Genomic DNA, 23,596 nt, shown 5'->3' with positions numbered 1-23,596 from the left:
ACTGAATGTAAACAAGGAATCATTCCTAGAGTAACCCATTTCTACATTGTGAATGAGGACAGTTTACCAGTAAGTTTCTCAAGAGTGGGGATAACAAATACAATTCCTCCTTTCAGTGACCCTGGCAGCCCAGCTGTAACTAATCAATCATGCCCCTCTTTTCCACTAAACCTTAATTTATCTTCAAGGTCCTTCCTAACACGCTTTACATCAGTGTTTCCCAAAGTGCAGATGCCACGTGATCACGACTTGATAGGGACAACCCATGAAGCATCAACATCGCTTAGAAACTTGTTAGAAATGCAAATTCTTGGGTACCACCCCAGACCTACTGAATCAGAATGTCCAGGGAGTGGGGGAGGGGCTGGCAACCTGTGTTTTTAACAAGCCCTCAAGGTGATCCTGATCCGTGCTGAAGTTTGACAGACATTGCTCCAGATCAATGGTTCTTAATCCTAGTTGTATATTCAAATCACCCAGGGAAGATTTTAAGTATGCCTGAGCCCAGCCCCTACAGATTCTGAAACTGACCCAGGGTGGGGTGGGGTTGGCTTCAATTTCAAGAAACTCTCTGGATGATTTAACCTGTGGTCAGGGCTGAGCATTTACAGTCTCACACAGTCACTACTAATCAAGAGAGACTGCACCTATTTGGTATCCTCATTTCAGATCATCTAAAAGCATCCAAACCAAAATATAAACAGTGAGGATAATTTATAAACTTGGCAATTGTGACATACTGCAGAAGATGCATAAAATGTATAAGGTTGAAATTATAATGATAGAACACATAGCATGACAAAGATACGGTGCAGAAAAATAAATATAGAAATCAATTGTTTTATGTTGTCTATTCTGGGAAGACTACACTCTGATTCTATGTTATTAGTTTGGTTCCTTAGACAAATATCTTTTGTGTAGAAGAAACGTAATTCTTCGAGCTATCAACGGTAGATAAGACCATCTGTTGTTGTTATTATTATTGCTATAAACACCAAAGGATAAAGACAAAAATTTTAAATGGAATATTATTACATTTTTATTATCACACAAAAAACATCATGACCAGATAGGGAAACAACAATGTTAAAAGAAGACAAAAAAGAAATTAAGAAAAATATCTGCAGCTTTTTAGAATTTCATTAACTTCCCTTCCCTGCCTTCCCTCCCATCTCTTGATTGACCAACTCCTCCCAGCAGAGGACCAGGCAGGTTTCCCCTTCCTGGAGATTCCAAAACACTGTTAGGCCTATGCTTACTTGTAATACCGTGGTAAGCAACATAAAAGCAAGAAGTGACATAAAAAGAAGAAAGAGGAGCCCACTTCAGGGCACAGATAACTCTGTTTGCTTATTAAGAAGGACCATTGATGGGAATAATCTTTAACCTTGTGCTCTGGCCCAATTCAGCTGGACCAAGAGCTACCATGCACTGATCAAAGCCCAGCCAGTATCACCCACGTGGAAGCTGAGATTGTTGTTGTCTCCACCAATCTGAGATCTTCAGAATAAAAAGGAGCAACAGCAGTTCAATAGATTCAGAGAGGAAAAAACAAAGCAAGAAAAGATCACCAAGCCCCTTTTGGTTGGGGACTCTCCAGAGGAAGGTGCCATGTTTTTCCCCAGAGAGGAAGCTTCCACATCTTCACCTGGAACTTAGCAGATGCCCCTAGTTACTTTGCCTGGATTTACAATAAAAACCCATAGAATTTCTGTTCATGTAATTGAAGGGAAAACTTATTCCATGTTTCTTATTCATTTACACTTCAGTCATCAAAATATTGATTTTTAAGAGTTATTTGAAGTATAAAAATCAAACAGAAAACTTACAGAATATTCTTAATAAAGCTTAGATGAAGTCTGTTCTCCATCCTCCAGCTTTGCCTGGAGAGCAGGGAGAAGGATTTGAGTCAGAGTAAAGAGATAAACTTAAATAAGAAGGAGACCATCAAACTATTGAGTTCAAAGCAAAACTCAGTATTGTCAAATATTTTTAACTATGTCCTGGTGACAGCTGGAATCATCTGCATCTCTTTGGCAAATTAATTGCTACACAAGGAGATTGGAAAAGTGAAGATACGGAGAAAAACAGAAAGGTAAAAATAGGGTAGTCCATTCTAAGTAAATAGATCAACTTAAAAGGAATGACACCAGTGACGTGGCTGGACGATGAAGAGCTTGAATTGCAGACTTGAGTACGTCCAGGAGTGACAACAGAAGCTTCTCCAGATATGGATTCTCATTTCCTCAAAGAAGCATCCCTGAGTGTTCTGGTTTAATGGAATAAAGTAATGCTGGGACTCCTTCTCTGAAGGAGTCGAATCCTTCCAAAGTCGGATTGAGCTCAATGAGCCATTCATATTTCCCAGGAAAATCAAGCCAATTCTCCACTGGACCATTTTGGAATAAAATGGAGAAGATGTGGCTGAAAACACCAGAGCAGGCAGTGCAAAGTCAAATGCCTTTGGGGTCACTCAGGTAACAAGAATGTGTGCACTGTCAGGCCAAGAGGGTGGCGGGGTGAGGGGGGTGTTAGAGTTTGTGGTGAAGCAGAAAACATATGCCCCACCTAAAGACATTTGGGTTCAAAGTTTAAAAAAACAAACAAACAAACAAACAAACACTGTATCTGGCCAAACAAAACACATCTGTGTGCTGATTACACCAGAAGACCTCCTATTTGTGACTTCTGCTACGGGGAAAGGGTCTAGACCATGAGTCAGTAAGAGCTAGGCATCCTGTTTTTGAAAACGAAAAGGGTGTCATTGTCTCCACCCCAAAGTCTCCTCAAATTCAGGAAACACTGCTGCTCCCTGGGCTCTCCCTCTTCTCCTTCTCTCTTACTCCCTAACCTCCCTGCTCCAAGGTGAAGTCCCAGTTCTGTACTTCCTTGAAAAATAGGCTGCATGGCCAATTCCAAAGGAGCCAGATGTGCCCAGAAACTCCTTGCTGGTACCCTTTAACTGCGAACTCTACTGGAAAATCCGGGGCAACTCATCCTCACTTTTTAGAAAACGCTGGCATTAGCATTAAGGGCCATATTTTTGAAAATCATAGTTTCTTCTTGCAGCAGAAGTCCGGGAAACTTCAAACTGCAAAAAGGGAAGATTCCAATACTTTTTCAATATTTAAAAACCATTAATTTAGTCTAATTCTCTCATTTTATGAGGATGTTAACTGATGGAGGGCTTAGACCTTGAGTTTTAAGTTCTTGTCCACGGTGCTCCTTCCCACCATAAATGTTCTTGATTAGTTTGAGGTCTATTTACCAATGTCAGGATCACAGAAAGATCTTAAGAAGTTGAACTTTCATATGTCCCAACGTGAGTCAGACAGAAATGTGTCAGGGTCTCCTCCGAAAGGAGGAGTTGAAGAGAGGCTATCAGTAAGGAGAGCCACAACTAGACCAGTTTCCCCAGTAAACAGGTCAGAGGGCAGAGGGAGCAGCTGCAGAGAAGCCGAGCTTATCTCCCTTTACTCCTTCCCTTCCGTGAAATCACCTATGGGGTCCTTTGTAAAGCTGTCCCTGCACTTAATCAGCTGTCACCTATAGAAAAACAGATCACCATATCAGGCGATCATTTTCAGCTATGGAACGTCTCTAACTATAGGACACCCTTCCCAAACCTCTAATGATCCTACCTGTGTGGTCACCAAGCTCACTACAGTCTTGACCGTGGGCACTTTCCTTGGTGTCCCCTGCAACAGCAGGCTGCAGATCACTGCTTTGGCCTGAAGGGTGCTCTGTGGAATGAAACAAAGGAGTAACTTACCAAGGTTATGCTCCCATACCTGGATGAATTACCAAAGTGGGTGACATCACGTGGCTAGCGAAACCCACATTTGTCTTACAGTTTGAGGCTCCAAGGTGATAAATATCATCAACAGATCTGGCACTTATTTTTAAGATTTAATACAGTGTGGTTGGAAAGGGCATAGTTGTAGAAAATAGGAGAATTGATAACTGTTCTGGTTGGACTTCCTATTAGCTTGGTGACATTGGTAATTTAGGTAACCTCTGTCTCACTGATTGCATTAGTCAAATAGGGAGCTGGGTGACAAATAGAAGTCTTAAGTGCACCAGGCCAGGGCTGCTGGTTTGACAACCAGGTGGCTTTCCTATTTCCTTTTCAGGTGTACCATCAGGGAAGTAAAAGGAGGGACAAGGTCTCCTCCTTCCCTCCACATCTCTACCCCTCAGGCAAGTCTGTCCTTTCCTTTCATCTTATAGCCCTGTTCTTTAATTGTCCTGGCTTGACAACCAATAATGCCATCATGGAAAAGAGAGACTACACATTCCACTTGGTTGAGGACTATCACACTTGCAGCTTTTCATTGTCCAGTTAGTTTGGCTCATGTTGATAAACACCTAAATACCTCTCTACCAAAACAGCTCATGCCTTGGGTGGAAAAATACTGAAGGGTTTATCTTGGCTGTCACGTCTCTTCTTCCATTCTCCATGACCCTCAAGGTCATGATGGTTTGAAGATGTTCCACCATCTCAGACTACCTCAGGTATCTGAAGATGGCTAGTTCTTTCCAGTTGGGTCCCTTGGCTCTAGAAGAAACCACACTGGCAGCAGAGTCCCTCCTTCCCACAGAGGAGATATTCTTTAGGCTCTGCCCTGAGGCAGTCAACAAACTCTGTGCCGGCTCCTTTTTCTCTGACCTGTGATATAAACCTTGTTCTCTCTCATCCCCCACCTTCCTCTGACTCTGGCTATTTCTAATTTGCTGGCAGTACTTCTAGATATGCCATATTAGAATATTTGGAATCTCTGACTTTTCTCCTTTTTAATTTCCTAGAATGGGAATTTTTTCCATCTGCTCCATCTCTCTCCTTCTGAGTGACTCTCCTACCTCAAAAGCGTGACCTTCCCACACCCAGCCTGATGACACCATGCCTCTCCATCCTCTTGAGGTGGTCCAGTAAACCCATTTTAAGCAAGGCTGGCTGCCTCAGACTATACTTAAAGAGATATAGTCCATACTCTCATGGAGCTTACATTCTAATTAATACAGAGAGTAAGAGTAAAAAGAGATAACAATGGACAAACACCCTGAAACTTTAAGGGGTAAGCTGGGTAGACTAGAGTCCTCTCAATATTCCTGTCCATCTACAACCTCAGAATGTGACCTTACTCGGAAATAAGGTTTTTGTTGATGTAACTGGTTTAAGATGAGGTCATACTGGATTCAGCTGGGTCATCAGTCCAATGATTAGTGCCCTTCTAAGAAGGCCATGTGAAGATACAGATACAGGGAGAATGCATATGATAATGAAAGCTACGCGATGGGTGTCTAAGCCAAAGACTGCCAAGCATCAGAAGCTACGAGAGAGGCATGGAAAGAATTTTCCCTCAGAGCCTCCAGGAGAAACCAACATTGCTGATTCTGCACCTCCAGCCTCCTGAACTGTGAGGGAATACATTTCTGTTGTTTTATGCTACAAGGTTTGGGGTAATTTGTTATGTTAGCCCTAGGAAACTAACATGAAGAGGAAAAGCTGACAGCTGTTAAGAAAAAAGAAATGAGGAGAAAAAAATCAGGTACCTGTATTCAGCTTGATTTGGCTGGGGAGGCAGGGGAGGCTCATTAAGAACAGGAGTTAGGGAAATTTCCATTATTTTCATTTAACAAACACAAATATATGGATTATTATGTGCCATGAAGTGTTCTAAGGCCCTCACTAATCCTCATGGTAACTTTAAAAGGTAGAGGCCACTATTATTCCCATTTTACAGGTAAGGAAACTGAGGCCCAGGCAGGTTCAATGACTTGCCTAAGAGTCACACACACAGCTGGAAAGTGGCAGAGCCAGGACTCGAACCCAAACAGTTTCACCCTAAAGTCTGGATTCCTAAATATTACACAGTGCAGCCCCATTAATGTAAACATTCAAAAATCATTAACTCTTATTTTTTCCTTCAGAAGTGGAAGTTATTTCTTTCACATGTCTGGGCCTCTAAGGTCCCACAGATCAGCTGCTATGGGAGGACCCTCTGGTCTAGACGGGCATTTGATGGCCTACCCAGAGGACAGACCCAGAGGCATGCTTTCTAGCAGGGGCACTGTCCAGGTTGATTTCTTGGTTGGGGATCTAGGCTGGGTAAGCTTTCCTGCTCTCATAATGGACCTGGCAAACGGTGCCTACTGTATCTGGCAGAGAAGGCGCATACAGATGAGGCACAAAAGCCCAACCTTCCCCTCCTAACTGCTGCTGGCCAATTGCACAAGGAGCCTGTGTCATTTCTGGCTGGAGTGACAGCTGGTCAGCAGCCATCTTATCAGAACATAAAGAGGCCAATTTGTGGGAGGTCTGACAGGCAAATGCCACCAAAAGCAGCACTGAGAAAGTAAAATTCTTTTCTCAAAGAACAGAATCTCATTGACAGATTTTTTTTTTTTTTCTTTTAACAGCCACATCAGACACCCTAGTCTCCACATAAAACAATTCTGGTAATTTCAGGCCTACGAGATCATTTTCCACTTTGATTCTCTAGTACTTAATTCCAGTCATTATCCCGGTCAAACTTTGAGTTCAAAGAAAAGTCTTGCCTCGTAATTGCTTTCTCTAACTTGGAAACTAAGGAGGAAGGTTTTCTCTCATCCTAGAGATGAGTTTCTTGTCTGCCCTGGAACATCACTGTTTGGGGAATTCCCCTTGCCTTCAAGCATCCAGGGACTGTCACTATGTTCTCTGACTCCCAGCAGCCTTCAATGGGATTTACTTCATAGAATTTATGCCCTGCCTGCTTACAAAAAAGATTGGAGGAAGCTTCATAGATTGTTTCTTGTGGTTGTGTTAGTTGGCTCTGGCTTAGTACTCCTCTTAAGCCTGGGGCAGATGTGTCCGTCCTGGTTCCATCTGAGACTGTTTCTCCCACCTCCTTTTTAAAACATTTTCAGAGTAGTTTTAGACTTACAGCAAAACTGAGGGGGGAAGGCACAGAGATTTCTCCATATTCCCTGCTCCCACATATGCATCTACTCTCAACACCTCCCACCAGAGTGGTACATTTGTTACCTACACTGACACTTCTTCATTACCCCAAATCCATAGTTTACATTATGGTTTACTCTTGATGTTGTAGATCATATGGGTTTGGACAAGAAATGACATATATCCATCATTATGGTGTCATATGGTATCTTCACTGTCCTAAAAATCCTCTGGGCTCTGCCTATTAACCTCCTCCTACATCCCTGGCAACCACTGATCTTTTTACTGTCTCCATAGATTTGGTTTTATCGGAATGTCATATATTTGGAATCATACAGTACATAGTCTCTTCATACTGGCTTTCACCTTGTAATATGCATTTAAGTTTCCTTCATGCCTTTTCGTGGCTTGATAGCTCATTTCTTTTTAGCACTGAATAATTTCCATTGTCTGAATGTACTACAGTTTATTTATCCATTTACCCACTGAAGCACATCCTGGTGGCTTCCAAGTTTTGGCAATTATGAATAAAGCTGCCTCCAACATCTGTGTGCAGGTTTTTGTGTGGACGTAAGTTTTCAACTCCTCTGGGTGGATATCAAAAAGTGTGATTACTGGATCATATGGTAAGGGTATGTTTACTTTTATAAGAAACCACCACGCGGTCTTCCAAAGTAGCTGTACCATTTTGTATTCCTACCAGCAACGAATGAGGTACCTGTTGTTCCACATCCTCATCTGCATTTGATGTTGTCAGTGTTATAGATTTTGGCCATTCTAATAGGTGTATAATGGTATTTTGTTGTTTTAATTTGCATTTTCCTGCTGACATATGATGTGGAGCATCAGACTGTCCCCTCTTACTGGGAAAAAAAATAATTTTGATGTTGTTTTTGTGACCACCCCAAAAGCATTTAGCAGAGTGTTCTGCACAGAGAGGATGTTCCTGTTCAGAAAAGGTTTGGGGGAAGGATACCAGATCAGGACTGAGGCAGTCTTGACTGCAGTGTTTCTTAGCTACCATCTGTGAAATGGGGTAAGATTCCCAACCTACTTTTCAGGGTTAGTCTGATAATTGCAAAAATAAGGTGAGTGAAAATGCCTTGTATAAACTGGAAATTGCTATGCAAAAATAACATGTTAGGAAAACAAGTGTTACCGTTTGTTAGTCAAGAAGGAAATAACTCCCACCTCTAGGATCATTCCAGCTTAAACAGCTCCTGTTTCCCATAAATCAAAGTTATTTACTTTCCTGTAAGTCTTCCCTAAAAAGATAAAGGTCTGGATGTTTATAACAGCTTTATTCACTGTCACTAATAATTGGAAACAAATATCATTTAGCTGGTAATTGGCAAAATTGTGGTATATCTATACTCTGGAGTTCTGCTCAGCAATGAAAAAGCACAAATTAGTGTTAAATGCACCAACACTGATGAACTGTAAAAGCATTATGCTAAGTGAAAGAAGCCAGACACAAAAGTCTATGTACTATATTACTCTGTTTTTATGACATTTTGGAAAAGGCATAATTATTGGGACAGAAAACCCATTGGTGGTCACCAGGAGCTAAGGGTGTGGGAGGGATGGTGACAGAAAGGGCATGAGGGAGCTTTTTCATAATTTTCTTTTTCTTGATTGTGGAGGGGGTTACCTGACTGTATGTGTTCATCCAATTTTATCAAACTGTTTGTGTTTTATTGTATATAAATTACACCTCAATAAATATGACTTTTAAAAAAATCACCAGAACTTAAAAATAAAAAATAAGGGTCTTCTCAAACTGATTGTTCCTGGAAAGCAGGATCCAATCACTTCTCACCCACTAGGAAGAAAGAGTCTGGTGGGGAGAGCCCTGCTGCTGACGAGGGACCCTTCAGAGCCATTTGTATCATTGACCATAGCTGGTTTTGACACTAAGTACTTGGCTCAAAGTCTATGAAATTAGCAGGCTCTGGTTGCTTGTACATCTCAACCGTCACAACTTTATTGATGAGAATGGCTACCAGCTGTCACCTCTGCCTCCACCTCTGTGCTCGGTGATTTAGACTTCACGGCCACAGCAAATCAAGCCATGATCCTGCTATGGCTCTTCGTGTTGGGGTTTGAACTCCCAGCCAAATGGCTGTCGCTCAGCTGTTATGCTGCCAATCACCCGTCACCGTGGGTTAAGTATGATATGCGCACTGAGATCTTCCAACTCCTTAGACATCTGAAAGGCGACTTGCTTTCCACACCAGCAGGCAGCAAATCTGGGTGATATTTAACTCCTGGATTTTAGAGTTTCTGACTTCATGGAAGAGGATGAGCAGGGGACTTGCTATTTTCCAGAACGAGTTACAGAAGGGCCTCAAACCAGTGAATGGGGAAATGATGTCAGTAGCATACTAAACCATTAAATCTTAACAATGTCGAGGTGAGTGAAAAAATTTCTCTACGCAAATGAATCAAGCTCTTGGCATTATGGAGCACAGCTCTTTACAGAAACAACAAAACCACCTGAAACATTTCACATGATACTATTGCTTTTTAACTTTTCCTGTCAGATAAGCAAGACATAAGTTAAGATTTGGAAAATTATTTATTTTTATTTTTTTATTTGAGAGAGAAAGAGAGACAGAGAGCGCGCATGAGTGGCGGAGGGGCAGAGAGAGAAGGAGAGATAGAATCCCAAGCAGGCTCTGCACTCAGCTCCACACAGGGCTCAATCTCAGGACTGTGAGATCCCGACTGGGAGATCATGACCCGAGCCAAAATCAAGAGTCAGACGCTTAACTGACTGAACCACCCAGGCACCATGGAATATTCTCTCTTATAAATGTTTTATTGTAACTATATTTAAGATTTAACAGGTACTATTTTTTCCTCCAAAAGTGAGAGAAATAGTTTGATCTTTTTGAAGTTATAATATATATGCTCACTTACATAGATGTAGGTATATATACATATATATATACACACACATACAGAGAGAGTACTATACAGACTATTTTTCCCAGTGAAGTTCTTATTTGGGAAGGGAGTACAGAGAGGGAGCTAACATTTAGTGAATATCTACCAGGTACTAGGTACCATGCAAGATGCTTTGCATATATTATTGTAATCATCTTCACAACAGTCCTGAGAATTAGGCCTTAATGAGTCCCATTTTATAGGTGAGGAAACTAAGGCTCAGAAGTTAAGTACTTTTCCCCAAACCATATGACAAATTATGGCATAGCTGGGAATTAAAGTCAATTGCTTTTGTTTGCTTGATTTTCTTAAAAATTGTTTTTTGTAACATTTATTCATCTTTGAGAGACAAAGAGAGACAGAGTGTGAGTGAGGGAGGAGCAAAGAGAGATGGAGACACAGAGTCTGAAGCAGGCTCCAGACTCTGAGCTGTCAGCACAGAGCCCAACGTGGGACTCGAACTCACTGACTGCAAGATCATGACCTGAGCCGAAGTTGGACGCTTAACCGACTGAGCCACCCAGGTGCCCTGTTTGCTTGATTTTCTTTCCTTTTTCTTAAAATTTGAGTATAGTGGAATTACAATGTTACAGAAGTTTCAGGCGTACAACACAGTGATTCAACATCTCTATACATTATGCTATGCTCACCACAACTATAGCTACCATCTGTTACCATAAAACATTATTACAATACCATCAACTATATTCCCTGTGCTGTACCTTTTATTCCCATGACTTAATCATTCTACACCTAAAAGCCCACTCCCCTTCACCCATTTGGCCCATCTCCCTATACCCCTTCCCTCTGGCAACCATCAGTTTGTTCTCTGTATTTAAAGGCTGATTCTACTTTTTATTTACTCATTTGTTTTGTTTTTTTTAGATTCCACATATGAGTGAAATCATATGGTATTTGTCTTTCTCAGTCTGACTTGTTTCTCTTAGCATAATACTCTCTAGGTCCATCTGTCTTGTTGCAAATGGCAAGATCGACACTTAGGTTGCTTCTATATCTTGGCTATTATAAATAATGCTGCAGTAAACATAGGGATGCATATACCTTTTTGAGTTAGTGTTTTCACTTTATTTGGGAAAATACACAGTAGTGGAATTATTGGATCATATGGTATTTCTGTTTTTAATTTTTTGAGGAAATTCATACTGTTTTCCATAGTGGCTACACCAATTACTTCCCACCAACACTGTACCAGAGTTCCTTTTTCCTTCACGTACTTCATCAACACTTATTATTTCTTGTCTTCTTGATTTTGGCCATTGTGACAGGTGTGAGGTGATATCTCATTGTGCTTTTGATTTGCGTTTCCCTGATGATTAGTGATGTTGAGCATCTTTTTATATGTCTATTGGCCATCAGCATGTATTCTTTCCATTGAGGTCCTCTGCCCATTTTTAAATCAGATTTTGGGGGTTTTTTGGTTAAAGTCAATTGTTTTGATTCCAAAGTCCACTTGCTTAGGTTGGTATATAGAGCTCTTCCAAAAGCTGGTACCCTATGTCCATGTGCCATATCCAAGATGGAAACCAATCGTAGAGTGTGGTCTACTGAAAAGGGAACTGGGTGAGGACTCAGAAGAGGGCTTTGATTGCCAATTCTTAAGCTCACATAACACATAAGGGGAGACAACTTATTTAAATTCCCTGTGCTTCTGTTTCATCTGTTAAAGGGAAAAACAAAATTTGCCTTTCGACACACAGGAGTCTTTTGAGGAAAAGAAGCCCAATCACTCTTGCCATAGCAGTTCATTTTTTCCCCTAATGTTTCTTTACTATTATGTGGATATAGCCTAAATAACTATGATTCCATAGAATAAAGGCAACCTGAGTGTGTTATTGATCATGATCATGTTGCTTCACTCAAGGTTGAGGTGGTAAAGATGCCATTTTGGGCAGCACCTCTTTTAGCCAGATTCTGGAGCTCTATATGAGGTCCAGCATGGAAAAGATGATTCGAAATTGAAGCACTCATGGACTTCCTCTGAAATGTAACCTTGAGTCCTGCTGGTACAGATGCACATAAAGGTTCACCTTGAGCACAGGTTCTGGGCCACATCAAACATGATATCAGGTATTAGCAGACCCCAAGTCCACATTGGCTTTGCAGTGTCCTCTCTGTGCATTAGGTGAATAGCACCCTGCCCTGTGGGCATTATATTCAAACACGAACAATTATTTGATTTCATAGCAAAGGACGTTCCTTTGCGTCCCAAGTCATTTCATGGCAAGAATTCTACTGTTTGTGCCCAAGTGAGGTTTGGCAGAGGCCATTTCTTAACAGAAACCTTGAAGCTGCAGGTCAGGCCTTCTCTCTGCTATATACCACTTCCTCTAAGCCAAGCTTCAGGGGAGCTCCGTATGTCCTGTCCTGTATGTCATACATGTCTCTGCACATGTCTTGTTCATAAACAATGCACATTTTCCCAAGTAAAGCACAATACTGGTCCCCACAAACATTTTCCCCCTCCAAAATGTTAAGCCTATAGCTGTCAGAAATTAGTCCCAACTTTTTTACCTACAAAGTTAGAGAAACCCAGGCCATGTGCAGATGGACTGGGCAAGATCCCTTGCATAAACCTGAAGGTATTCTGTCTTCTGTTAAACAAAGGTTTAGAAGGCAGTGGAGCTAGTGTGCACCTCATAGCTCATCTCAAGCCTGGATACACCAGTTAACACTTTCCTCTGGATGTTGCTTTACTCTCGAATGCATATGACCTAACACACCAGGAAAGGAGAGGTAGCTGGTTCCTTCCCAATGGACAGGAAGAGTTTGGAAGCTGTCTTCCTCACATCTTGAGGAGGCAAGTGTGTGTGTGTGAAATAATCAGGAATCTAAGAGACAGAAATGGAGTGAGTCAAGAAACAATGGATAGTGTACAATGGCAACAGCCATGAAAGGAGAGGAATGAAAGAGGTTGTGCTTGTTTTCCTTTTGTTAGTTCAAAGTGGGCCTTTTCCTTCAATGGTACATTCACTTGACCTTCCTCTACTGTTTGGCTTGTGATCAACAATCTGCTTACACACAGCTCTGTCAGAATGAAAAAAATATCTTCTGTGATCATTTTACCTTCAAGAAACATGGGTTATTTCAATATAAATCCTCAGCTATATTTTACAATGATTTTGGCTCATTGTATTACACTGAATTTTTACAGATTTCCTCCCAATATGTGTTGGCATAATATAGAGTACTGATTTATACAAACGTCATCTCTCTAGGGGACAGGATATTTTATAGCCCGCTGTATCAGAGAATGAAATTTGATGCTCCAAATCAAATCCCCTCATTCACCATGGTAGCTCCAGCATAAAGTAGATACTTAACAAATAGTGAGGAAGAAAGAAATTTCCAAATTTAAAATATAATTGTCCTGCACACCCTAGGGATATGTTCCAGAAATCTAGTTCTAGGAATTACTACAACCACCCAGTCACTGCCAATTCACCAACAGTGCTAAAGGAACCAACCTTTTAAAGTTAGAAAGGCTAGGAGGAGGCTCTTACTCCCAGAGAGGTTTAAAAGTTCAAGCAGCTTTAAATACTAAAAATTTGGTTTTGTTATGAAGTAGGGTCAAGTTTCTAAAAGTAGTTAACAGGTTCTGATAGGCTGCATCTGGAAATGTATCGGAGTGTGACTGAACCTATCTGGACTGATGCTTGCTTTCCCTTCTGGAAGCAGCATTTAAAGCAACTCTCATTGGCCGGTATCATATGATGCACCCAGCAGTTCCAGCTGAAATCCAGTTTAAAATGCCGTTCATGGGCATCTGGATGGCTTCAGGGGGTTAAGCATTCCACTCTTGATTTTGGCTTGGGTCATGAGCTCACAGTTCAGGATATGAAGTCCTGCATCAGGCTCTGTGCGTAAGGGTGGCAGAGCCTGCTTGGGATTCTCTCTGCCCCTCCCCTACTGGCATGTCTTCTCTCTCTCTCTCTCTCTCTCTCTCTTCTCTCTCTCTCTCTCTCAAAAATAAATAAACTTTAAAAAATAAAATAAAATGCCTGTTCACAGGCTCAAGGAAACCTAAGTCTTGCCAGAGTCACAGCTGATGCTCCAAAAAGCATTCTCCCCAAAAAAGCATCAGAAGGAGAAATGGCTATCGTTTATCTGTGTTGTTGGAAGGGCCAAGGAGGAGAGTAAGTAGGAAGCTGATCAGAGGACACAGAGAAAGGGAAAACAATTTCCACTGCACTGAAGCAATTAGACAAAAATATGCTGTAAACCAATGGGCTCTTCCTGCTTCTGGGGGTTGGGAGGAGAACTGGAGTGGGGGCTGGAAGAGCCTACTCTTTCCGGAGACATTCTTTGAAATTCTGCTCCCAGCCCCTCGGGCTCCACTGTCACCTACTTGAGGCATTTCCCCTCCAAGATGGGAGGCCCACCACTTTGCTCTCATTTAAAAAACAGATCTTGAATTAGAGGAGGAATTTTAAGGCCAATGCTTTCAAAAACTTAAAGAATGAAATATTGTAGACCTTTTATGAATCGCCTGCAAGTTATGTGTTTTGATACTATTTACTGAGGAATGTGTGCATTTTTATTTGACTAAATCTAGTTATATCCACTTTCTGACACTTAAGGGTGCATTAAAAAAATAATAGATTAGTAAGGGAATGACATATAACTGTTACTTTTTACTTAGAATATCCCATCTCTCTGAAAACTAATACGTTTTCAATCTTACCTGATTTAAAAAGTATGTAATTTTAAATTTTTTGGTGTTTAAAAGAATGTTTTCCATTGGCAAGAGCCTATTATTAGCATTAACTAATAAAAACACACGAAACATGCCATTTCTCACTAAGATGATATTCAAAGTTGCTCTCACCCCAGCAAAAAAAAAAAAAAAAAAAAAAGGGAAAATGACATACTATACTTTTGCTTGGGATCCCTAGCTCTCTCTCCTCCAGATTCCTCACATCTCATAAAGGCCCTTTATTGCTGGTGCAATGTTATACACTTAGGAACTGGATGAGCATGTACCTAGGGTATTTTTTTCCGTTTGTTTTCTCTTCCAGCATTTGATCACTGGCTGGTGAACTGTTTGGGCCCACAGAGATCTCTAGACCACCAGCTCATGTATTTGAAAGGCATCTGTTTATTTTGAAAATGCAAATGTGGCCTACCTCAAAGACTGACAGGCAAGAAATGACCCACTGAGCAAGGGGAGAGGTTTCCAATCTGGAGCCCTGTCCCTCCCTCTACCATACCGAGATCACTTGCTGTCAAAACCACTTAAACAAGCTCCGGGAATCTGAGTGAAGGGCCCACAATTAAAATGAACAGACTCGTGTGTGTGTGTGTGTGTGTGTGTGTGTGTGTATGTGTGTGTGTGTATCCCCTTCCCTCCTTCCCTCTCTCTCTTTCAAGAATTAGCCAGGCAGATCATTTCTCACCTAGTTTAAAGTAATGATGAGGTCAGTTACAAAACGACGCTGTACCTTTGAAATGGTGGCTCCTAGACCGAGGGCTTCCTGGAGGAGGGCCCTATAACAGGGACACTGGCCTCTTAGTAGCAGCCCGGTCCTGGGGACGGATTCCCAGAGAAAGCCCAGGAAGGTTAATACCCCGACTTTGATCTCTGTCAAGGCATACCAGCAAGAATTAATTTACATTTCAGATGAAAAAGGTTGACAGCATGAAAAGGCATCTTGTTTCTGGTATGTGAATGTGCCGTAATAGATCGGGAATTCTGAAAGGAAGTTCTGAGGAAGCTAAAGGGATAAGCTGTGCGGCTGCTTTTATTGGGAAGGAGATGAAAGGCAAACAAATTTCAATATGCGCTGGTCTGTAGCAACATGTAGGCCAAATGCTTCCTAAATTTCAAGGGCTGCTCTTTTAAAAATATATAACATATCTTAGCAACACTACCCACAAAAAAATGCTATGGGCCAGAACTTGAAATACAAAGAAACGCATTCCATAGAATCTAAATTTCCAATGAAATGATTTGTTGAAAAAAAATTAGAGAATAAGTTTCAAAAACAATCAGAATGGCTGTCTATGATAACATCTCTAAGTCACTTCCTGCAGGCTTCACAAGAAAGGGAAGCACTATGTCTGGGGCTTGTTCTGCCCAGAAATATTCTTGTGGGGTGAAGAAGAGCTTGTAATGAGAAGGTTATGCTTTGAGAAGAACACACCCCAAAACAGAGAAGTTAGAAGGAGCTGGCTTTGCTTCTTAGATCAACACAACCATGGCTTCCGATATAAAGATACCGAAAACATTCTCAAGTAAAAGTAAACTGCCAATAAAACTGCAAATGCTGTTACCCTCCCCATGCATCTTTTCTGCTAACTCAAAACCAGCACCTTGATTCCTGTGTTGGCTGAAGGGCAAAGGGACTCTGCCTGCTTTTGCTCTGGCTGCCACATGACTTCTAAGAGGGAGGGGTGGCTTGAGTACCACTCTCAACATCCTCATGTCTGCCAAAGTCCCTGGAGACTCCCGATGCCACCTGATAAGGAGGAACACTAGTTGCCAGGCTAAAAAATGGGGTGATTGCAAAGCTTTAAAAAAACAGAAGTACCTTAAAGAGATGTGTTCTCTCTGGTTCCACCAAACAAGATTATCCTTCCATGGCACCTACCGCACTGGTGCTCTACTGGAACGATGCAATCATGACTGACCTGATCCGGTGATGAAGCAAACCTGTCTGTGTTTTCATGCAGCCCTTACTTGGCAATAACAGAGTGCAAACAGGGAAGCCCGTAAAGATCGTTTTCAGAGAGGGAAAATTTGATTTATGATCCTACACACTGGACTCAGTGGATCAACAATATATAACCCAAAGTTTATATTTTAAAACATATGTTGGGCTTTGGGCCAAACTGCAGGATCTGAAATCAGTCCAGGAGACTTTGGGGGGTGGGGTGGAGACGGGTGTGTGTGGTGTGGTGAGTGGAGGTGGGCAATAGGGAACAAATGCACTTTGAGTTGTTTTTCTTAAGCTGCAACTACAATTGCATCCTTCTTCCTGAACTCTTTGAAGTTGTAGAGCTTAAAACTCCTAGGGGATGGTGTTAAAAGCTACACATTTGCATTTAAATGATGCCCCCTTCTTTCCAAATATTTTGGTTCTGAATGAAGATGTCTGGCCTCTACAGTGGCCTAAGAGAGTTCTGACAAGTGTTCCTGGAGTCAGGCTCTGGGCCGGACCATTTCAAAAAGATTGGCAGCTGTTTTACTAAGGAGTTTGCTTCAAGGCAACAGTATCTGAAACCTTATCCTTTGAGCCTGTGGAGTCCACTGGACTAGCCCCTTCTCTCTCATTCTGTCTCCACTGTCAGAGCTCCAGGCATGTTGGAGCATACTTCTTCCAGAGCCTCCTTTAGATTATAGAGCTTCAAATGATGAAGGGAACCCAGCCTGGAAGCCACCGTGGATATTGCCATTTGCAGAACAGAGCCATCCAGGAGCCAGGGACAGGTCAGACGAGCCAGGAAGCAGAGCTCAGAGCACTCATGCAGCCAGGCCAAGTTGAGCCACAGCTTACCCCGGGGGGGGTGGGGGGTGGTGCAGAGGACCACCCTAGTCACAAACAGGCCAGGGTGTGGGAAATTCCATTTGCTGGGAAAGTCCCTGAGCTATTCTTATCTCTGTGATGCTGAAAGATGGGCCTTGCATATAATCAGAGAAATTCCAAGGTAATTAGACACCTTCCAGACTTAACCAGACTTTAGCCAGTGCTCTCCTTTCACAGACGATGGACATGTGACTCCAAGAAGGAAAGGAATTTGTTCAGCTGGCAGTATGTAAAGTTGACTGTGTCCAATCTGCCTGTGTTCAAATGCTGACTCTGCTCCTGACTAGCCATGTGACTATGGACACGTTACTTCACTTCTCTGTGCCGCAGGTCCCCTCTCTATAAACCAGGACTTACTTTGAGCATCTTTCCACAAGTATGCAGTAAGTGCTCACTGTCAGCCTTGCCATCATCACGCAGGGTGTGTGTCAGAACAAGGACTAGAACCCCCACTAGGACTTTACCTTCTATTCCAGTGCTCCTGAATTATTAACCTTTCAGCTTTCCTAAACTCATATGAACTTAATCACAGAATATTTTCAAGTGGACGCTATGAAAATGATGTTTTAATTACCTGCTTGAATAGGAACCGCAGACTCACTCCTTCTGTTGCTTATTTTCTTAAATTTCCTCCGAGCATCATATCCTCTCCAGGCTAAAAATATAAAACCATGTGCTAGGAATGACATTAATTTAAGAACGTGCCAGAGAATTGATATAAGCTGTTTTCCCTCCAATCTATTACCCCTCTTCTCCTCCCTCCTGCTTTCTCCCTGAACAAAATGAGCAGAGATACGTGAGCGATGATGGGGGAAGAGAGGCCTCTCTGTACTCTTAGCTCGGCTTCCAAGATGCTTCTGAGAAGGAGTTATTTTTGTTCCAGCAGTGAGTTTCCAGAACCCTGGAATCTACTTATGAATCACTGGGACCTCCATCCCAGCTGAGGTGGTTCCCTGTCATTCCAACCCACAGAGGAAGCTCCATTTTCAGGACTTGGGGTAGGGTGGTTTGTTGAGATGGTGGGAAAGAACTGAACAGCCTGCCCTACCCAATTTTTTTTTACTGGGGAGGAAGGTATGAACATCAATTTGAAGGAGTGAAAAATAACGATGGGAGTCAAGGGGAATAATTAGTAGCATGACACGTGTGTTTGGGGAGAGTGAACCATGTGCTAAGAACAGTGCTTTGAGAGAAGAAAATAGACGGTAGAAAGGCAAAAGAAATGGATGAGGATAAGAGAAAGAGAAAGGAAACCTCTGGGGATGTGCTGAGTCCTGTAGAAAGAGGACTGGGGCATTCAGCTGCCCGCCAGGAGCATGACCACTTCGCCGTTTTGTCCCTCCCGTTAGCATCACAGCCTTCGGTGTTGCTGAGTGTGGTCGTGAAGTCCAGAGTGAACGACATGATTCTGGGTTATGAGGGCACAAGGGAAACTGTCCACTATGTACAAGATCTGACGCTTTCATAACCACTCAGCAACAGCACAGGAGCTCAGATGCTGTTTGTAACACAAATGACACACACATGTGGAAAGAGACACTGGATGGGCTGGGCATAGGGGAGAGCCGAGCAATTTGTTCCCTAGGTTTATAAGCTTTGTCTGGGCTAGGAAAGCCTTTGGGAAATGGCGTTAGTGATTCTGATGTTGAGAACTTGGTGATGGGCCTGAGGTGTGTATTACACATCAGTCATCTGGGAGAAGGGGCACATGTCCGTGCGATCTGGGTTTCACCTCTTCCCACTTCACAGTGCCTCTATCTTGCACTTATCACGGTGTGTTGTGACGTCTGTTTGCTTATGTGGAGGTCGGAGACCACGGTAGTCTTGCTCATGGCTAGATTCCCAGCATCTAGCCCAGGGACTGGTCTGTAATAGGCACTCAATAAATATTTGCTGAAGCAAGGAAGAAAGGAAAGAAGAAGGGAAGGGAAGGTAGGAGGAAGAGAAGAAGCCACTGAGAAAAGCAACCGGCGAGCGGCCTGAGTGCTTGATGAAAATGCCAAGATTCAAAAAAACCACAAAAAAACAAAAACAAAAAAACGACCATTTATTACCTGACGGATGGCAATGGCCCCCTTCTCTCTCTTCTCTCTGACTCTTCTGTATCTCCTGGCTCCAAGCCACCCCTTGGCATATGCCTGCAGCACCACCACTCTGCCTATGACTTCTCGTAGCAGCAAATTCAACTGCTCAACATGGTAATATTTGAGAAAAACCTGAAATGAGGTATTACTTTTAGCATTAAATATGGGCTCCCGAACAGATATCCAGTCTACTCCAGAGTATTCTTAATAAAATATTAAACCATTATCTAAAGTTTACAGTGACGTGTTTTATGCCAGTATTACTGACTGCTTAGGAGCAAACCAACTCCCCTTCTAAGGTTGAGCCAATTCTTGGTTATTGACGTGAACAAACAATGAGGTTAATGGGGTTTAGGAGATTCCAAATGTTCTCCAAAAGTGCCTTATATCTGCCAGGAGTTCTATATTCTCAATTTGACTTCTACTATCTGTCTCTACAGCCCTTGATAGAGGCACTAACCAACAGAACTGACCCATGGCCAGCAGTGGAAGTTTGGGAGAAGGACGTACAGGACCCACAGTGATCTAATTCCTGCTGAGGAGCAACCGTGTTGTCATCAACACTCAGGCTGCCACTGGCTTTGTAGGACAATTCAGAATGGGTCATAAAAACCTGGGATGCAGCGACAGGATGTTCCAGATGAAAAGCTATACACAATGGGACTACTAATCAGGGTATACAGTAAAAAACACAGCAAGAGTCTAATGAAAAATGGACAAAACTGTAAAAGATACTTTTTATTGTCATTAATAAGATTTGTGTATTTCCATGAGGTGCTGGGATAAACAGCATTTAAATTAGAGGGACATTTTAAAATGAGCTCAAAGTTCTCATTCTAGAAATGTTAAATGGTTCTCTCAAATTACATGCAGAACAGGAGGCAAACCCTCCTCTTCTTGTCCAGAGGTCCTAGGACCACTCCTGACCCAAGACCAGCGAAGATCACTGTTAGGCTGGGGTCTTGCCTGCTAAGCTACACAATGTACAGAGCCGGTCATATCACTGACAACAGACAAAGGTACACAGTAGAGCATCACAGGTGACAATGTGAACAATAAAGAAAGAACTACCTTTGTTTTTCCCAGCACCCAGTGATCTAATCTGGACTTTTCCAAGATAGCAACACAGCTCTCTTTGCTAGCAACAGGTGTTTCATGTGCTTTGAACGCCAAGTAATAATATCTACAAAATAAAAGAGTAAAATAAAACATTTTTAGTTATCATTTGATACAGTATAGGACCTACTGTCCAATAATAGCATACTAGGTAGTGAGAGGTATACAACTTATACGTATTAACTTAGCTCTTACTTGCTTTTAAATTTTCTGCTACATGTATTTCCCTTTTAATATTGCTTATAATTCATATTCAGTGGAATACTTGGCATCTTTTGCATGTAAATCAAAGTATCTAATCCATTAAGAAAACTGAAATTCAGACAGCTCTTCTAGGGAAAGTCATCATTTTAAATGTTAGCATTATTACAATATAATTTGTAATCCCACTGTATAAATTCTGACTCTACCTTGAAATGTTCCCTCTGAAGCTATTTGTAGATAGCAAAAATGAAGTAGCCTAATACTATTGAATTGGTCCACTGAGCCACATGTCTCTCTCAAAATACAGAGTAGGCATATTTTTTGATATAATCACCAAAACCACATTTGTCTTCCTAAAAAACTCATTTTAACAAACTTCCATACTTTCTGGTTGGATTCAAAGAACACCCACAAAAGGGTTTTTCCCCCTCTCCTTTTTTCTCCCCATCAAAATACACACACACACACACACACACACACACACACAAATATTTTATTCGTTTAGAACACCTTACCTTAGTTTTTCTCTAAAAATATTCCAGGGATCTTTCCTCTGCTCTTTGCTGCCATCTATAATTAAATTCAACCCCTTGGAAGTTTAATTTCCTTGTCAAAGGAGTTCCCTGCCATTCCTCAGACAAGGTTGATCTGTTATTTTGGAATTACTATACTTTTAAATATAGAGCTATTTTTACTTTTTAAGAAAAATTGCCCAAATACAAAATATGACCCTTCCTCTTGCCAAATATTCCACATCTTTCTGTTTATGGAAAATAACATACCTGATTAGCACTTGGGTCATTTAACTTTATCTTTGTGCTACAAGACTGTTTTACAAGTTAGGATATAATGTTGAATTTGCTGGAAACATTTGCATTCAGAGATCCTGGGAATGTTTCCAAGGCTCTGATCTGTTTCTACCATCGGGAAGGAGGGGCAGTGCTCTCAAAGAACCCCTGAATGATGGCCAGGACTATGCTAGGTCATTTAGCCAAGCCCAGGAACCTGCTCATAGATGACATCTTCTGGGGCCAAGTGGGAGGAGGGACAGCTGGGAATCAGGATTAGGGCTATCAGGGCAGTTCATGGCATTAACACATTAGCCTCAGTTTCTTTAGGACTATAGTTTCAGTCATGGCTTATCTGACCTGGCTCTAGTCAAAGCAAAATGTTTGTGTCCTGGAGTACACGGGGATGGTGGGAATAGATGGCAAATCTATGTGGGTGAATGTTTGGGGAAAGCTGAAATACAAATAGCATGAGGTATATAAGTCAGTGGTAAAACAAGGATTTCCTACACTCTTTCCATTAGGCCTGGCCATTTATAACACAAACAACCCTGGCTTTAATCAACCCAGGGTTAATACTATTAATGATGAAGTATTTAAAGAGAATCTAATGAACGATCAGTCCGTGTGAGATATGGGAAGAATGTAAGGTATGTTCCAGCTCTCCAATCAAGGATTTATACTTGTTTTCCAGGCATCTATAGATGGTTCTTAGCAGTTTCTAATTTTTAAACAGGCAGAATGAATCCTGAACTAGCATAAATATTAGAACTCAGCTTTGATTTCTGGTCCTTCAACCCAATCTCTTAATTTATTATGATGCTAATATTCATATTTGGCTTAGTTCAGAAAGAGATGGGTAACAGTACTACAAAGAAGTGAAAGTTTCAAAAAAAATACTAAAAAAACCATGTAAGTGATATGTCTGTAATAATCAGGTCAGATAAGTACAATGTGTATTTCCTCCATGGAATAATTCTGGATTCTGGTAGGTACCATGGTAAAGAAGCACTCTGGTGGAGCTCCTGTGTGCTTCCATATAAGGACAAAACAGAAAGTAACCAATATAAAAGATCTGTCAGCAAGAGGGGTCTTTTTTGGGAAGATCTATTCCAGACCCCCTTCCCGAAGCAGTTGGATGAGTTAAATGAACAGGGGATATGCAATTGCAAAATAGTAAGTATAAAGGTCCTAAGGGTCTGGGTACTTGAGAGCATTGCAAAGACCAGTTCTGCCCTGAGCTGCCTCTTGTAGGTAGAATTTACCTCTCAGATTGGAGTCTGAACACTGAATTAAGAGTAAGAAGATCTCTGTTGGGTAACTGTAAATCACTTCTCTGTACCTGAATTCTCACAGGTGGGAATGGGAAGCAGATAAGTGGTTCTAAATTCTTTTTGGGGGCAGGAATCTCTGAAAATCTGGAGAAAGGTATTCATATTCCTTCTCAAGAAAATGTTCTTAACGCATTGCATATAAAGTCAAAAGGTACACATAGCTCCTGTTGGACCTCCAAAGACTAAAGAGCCCTTTCCTACTTTAGAACTCTATGGAAAGTCTTCCCAAGGTCTCATCTCATTAAAACATATAAGCTGTTAAAACAGTAAATATCCAGTTGAAAAATATTTCTTCTCAAATATGTTATCTAGTTTTCTGCCTAAAACGGTATATGGAATGAAGACTCTTCAAGGAAGAGTTTTTAAATGTAACAGGCTAAGCAGTTTGTCAAGTATTAGTAAAAGTAACAGGCAATTAGAGATACAGCCTCCTGCATTTAAATTATAGAATCATAAACTGGAAGTATCTGTAAGATACTAGGACATACTAGTTTTCTATTGCTACACAACAAATTACTCCAAAATTTAATGCCTTAAAACAGACATTTGTCATCGTATGTTTTGTAAGCGTTTGGAATTTAGGAGCAGCTTACCTGGGCAATTCTGGCCCAGGGTCTCTCATGAGATTACAGTT

The 23,596-nt window shown here is 41.5% G+C and overlaps 1 protein-coding gene across 2 annotated transcripts in view; it reads right to left on the bottom strand.

The window, feature by feature from the left end:
• MYO3B (myosin IIIB) overlaps positions 1-23,596 on the bottom strand; it is a 388,605-nt gene that overhangs the window by 116,134 nt on the left and 248,875 nt on the right. The window contains exons 25-29 of one of the 2 annotated variants that reach the window (XM_032594437.1): positions 20,592-20,703; positions 19,496-19,652; positions 18,839-18,844; positions 18,011-18,091; positions 3,642-3,743 (exon numbers count right to left, since the gene is read on the bottom strand). In XM_032594437.1, the coding sequence (XP_032450328.1) occupies positions 3,642-3,743; positions 18,011-18,091; positions 18,839-18,844; positions 19,496-19,652; positions 20,592-20,703 (458 nt within the window). Of the gene's footprint in view, positions 1-3,641; positions 3,744-10,308; positions 10,317-18,010; positions 18,092-18,838; positions 18,845-19,495; positions 19,653-20,591; positions 20,704-23,596 lie in introns of both variants that reach the window. The other variant, XM_032594436.1, reaches the window with a different exon arrangement.

Source organism: Lynx canadensis, chromosome C1 (assembly GCF_007474595.2).
Source record: "Lynx canadensis isolate LIC74 chromosome C1, mLynCan4.pri.v2, whole genome shotgun sequence".
Taxonomy (NCBI): domain Eukaryota; kingdom Metazoa; phylum Chordata; class Mammalia; order Carnivora; family Felidae; genus Lynx; species Lynx canadensis.
Note: the sequence above shows the minus strand (reverse complement) of the source record. Positions and strands in the feature narration are given on the sequence as shown.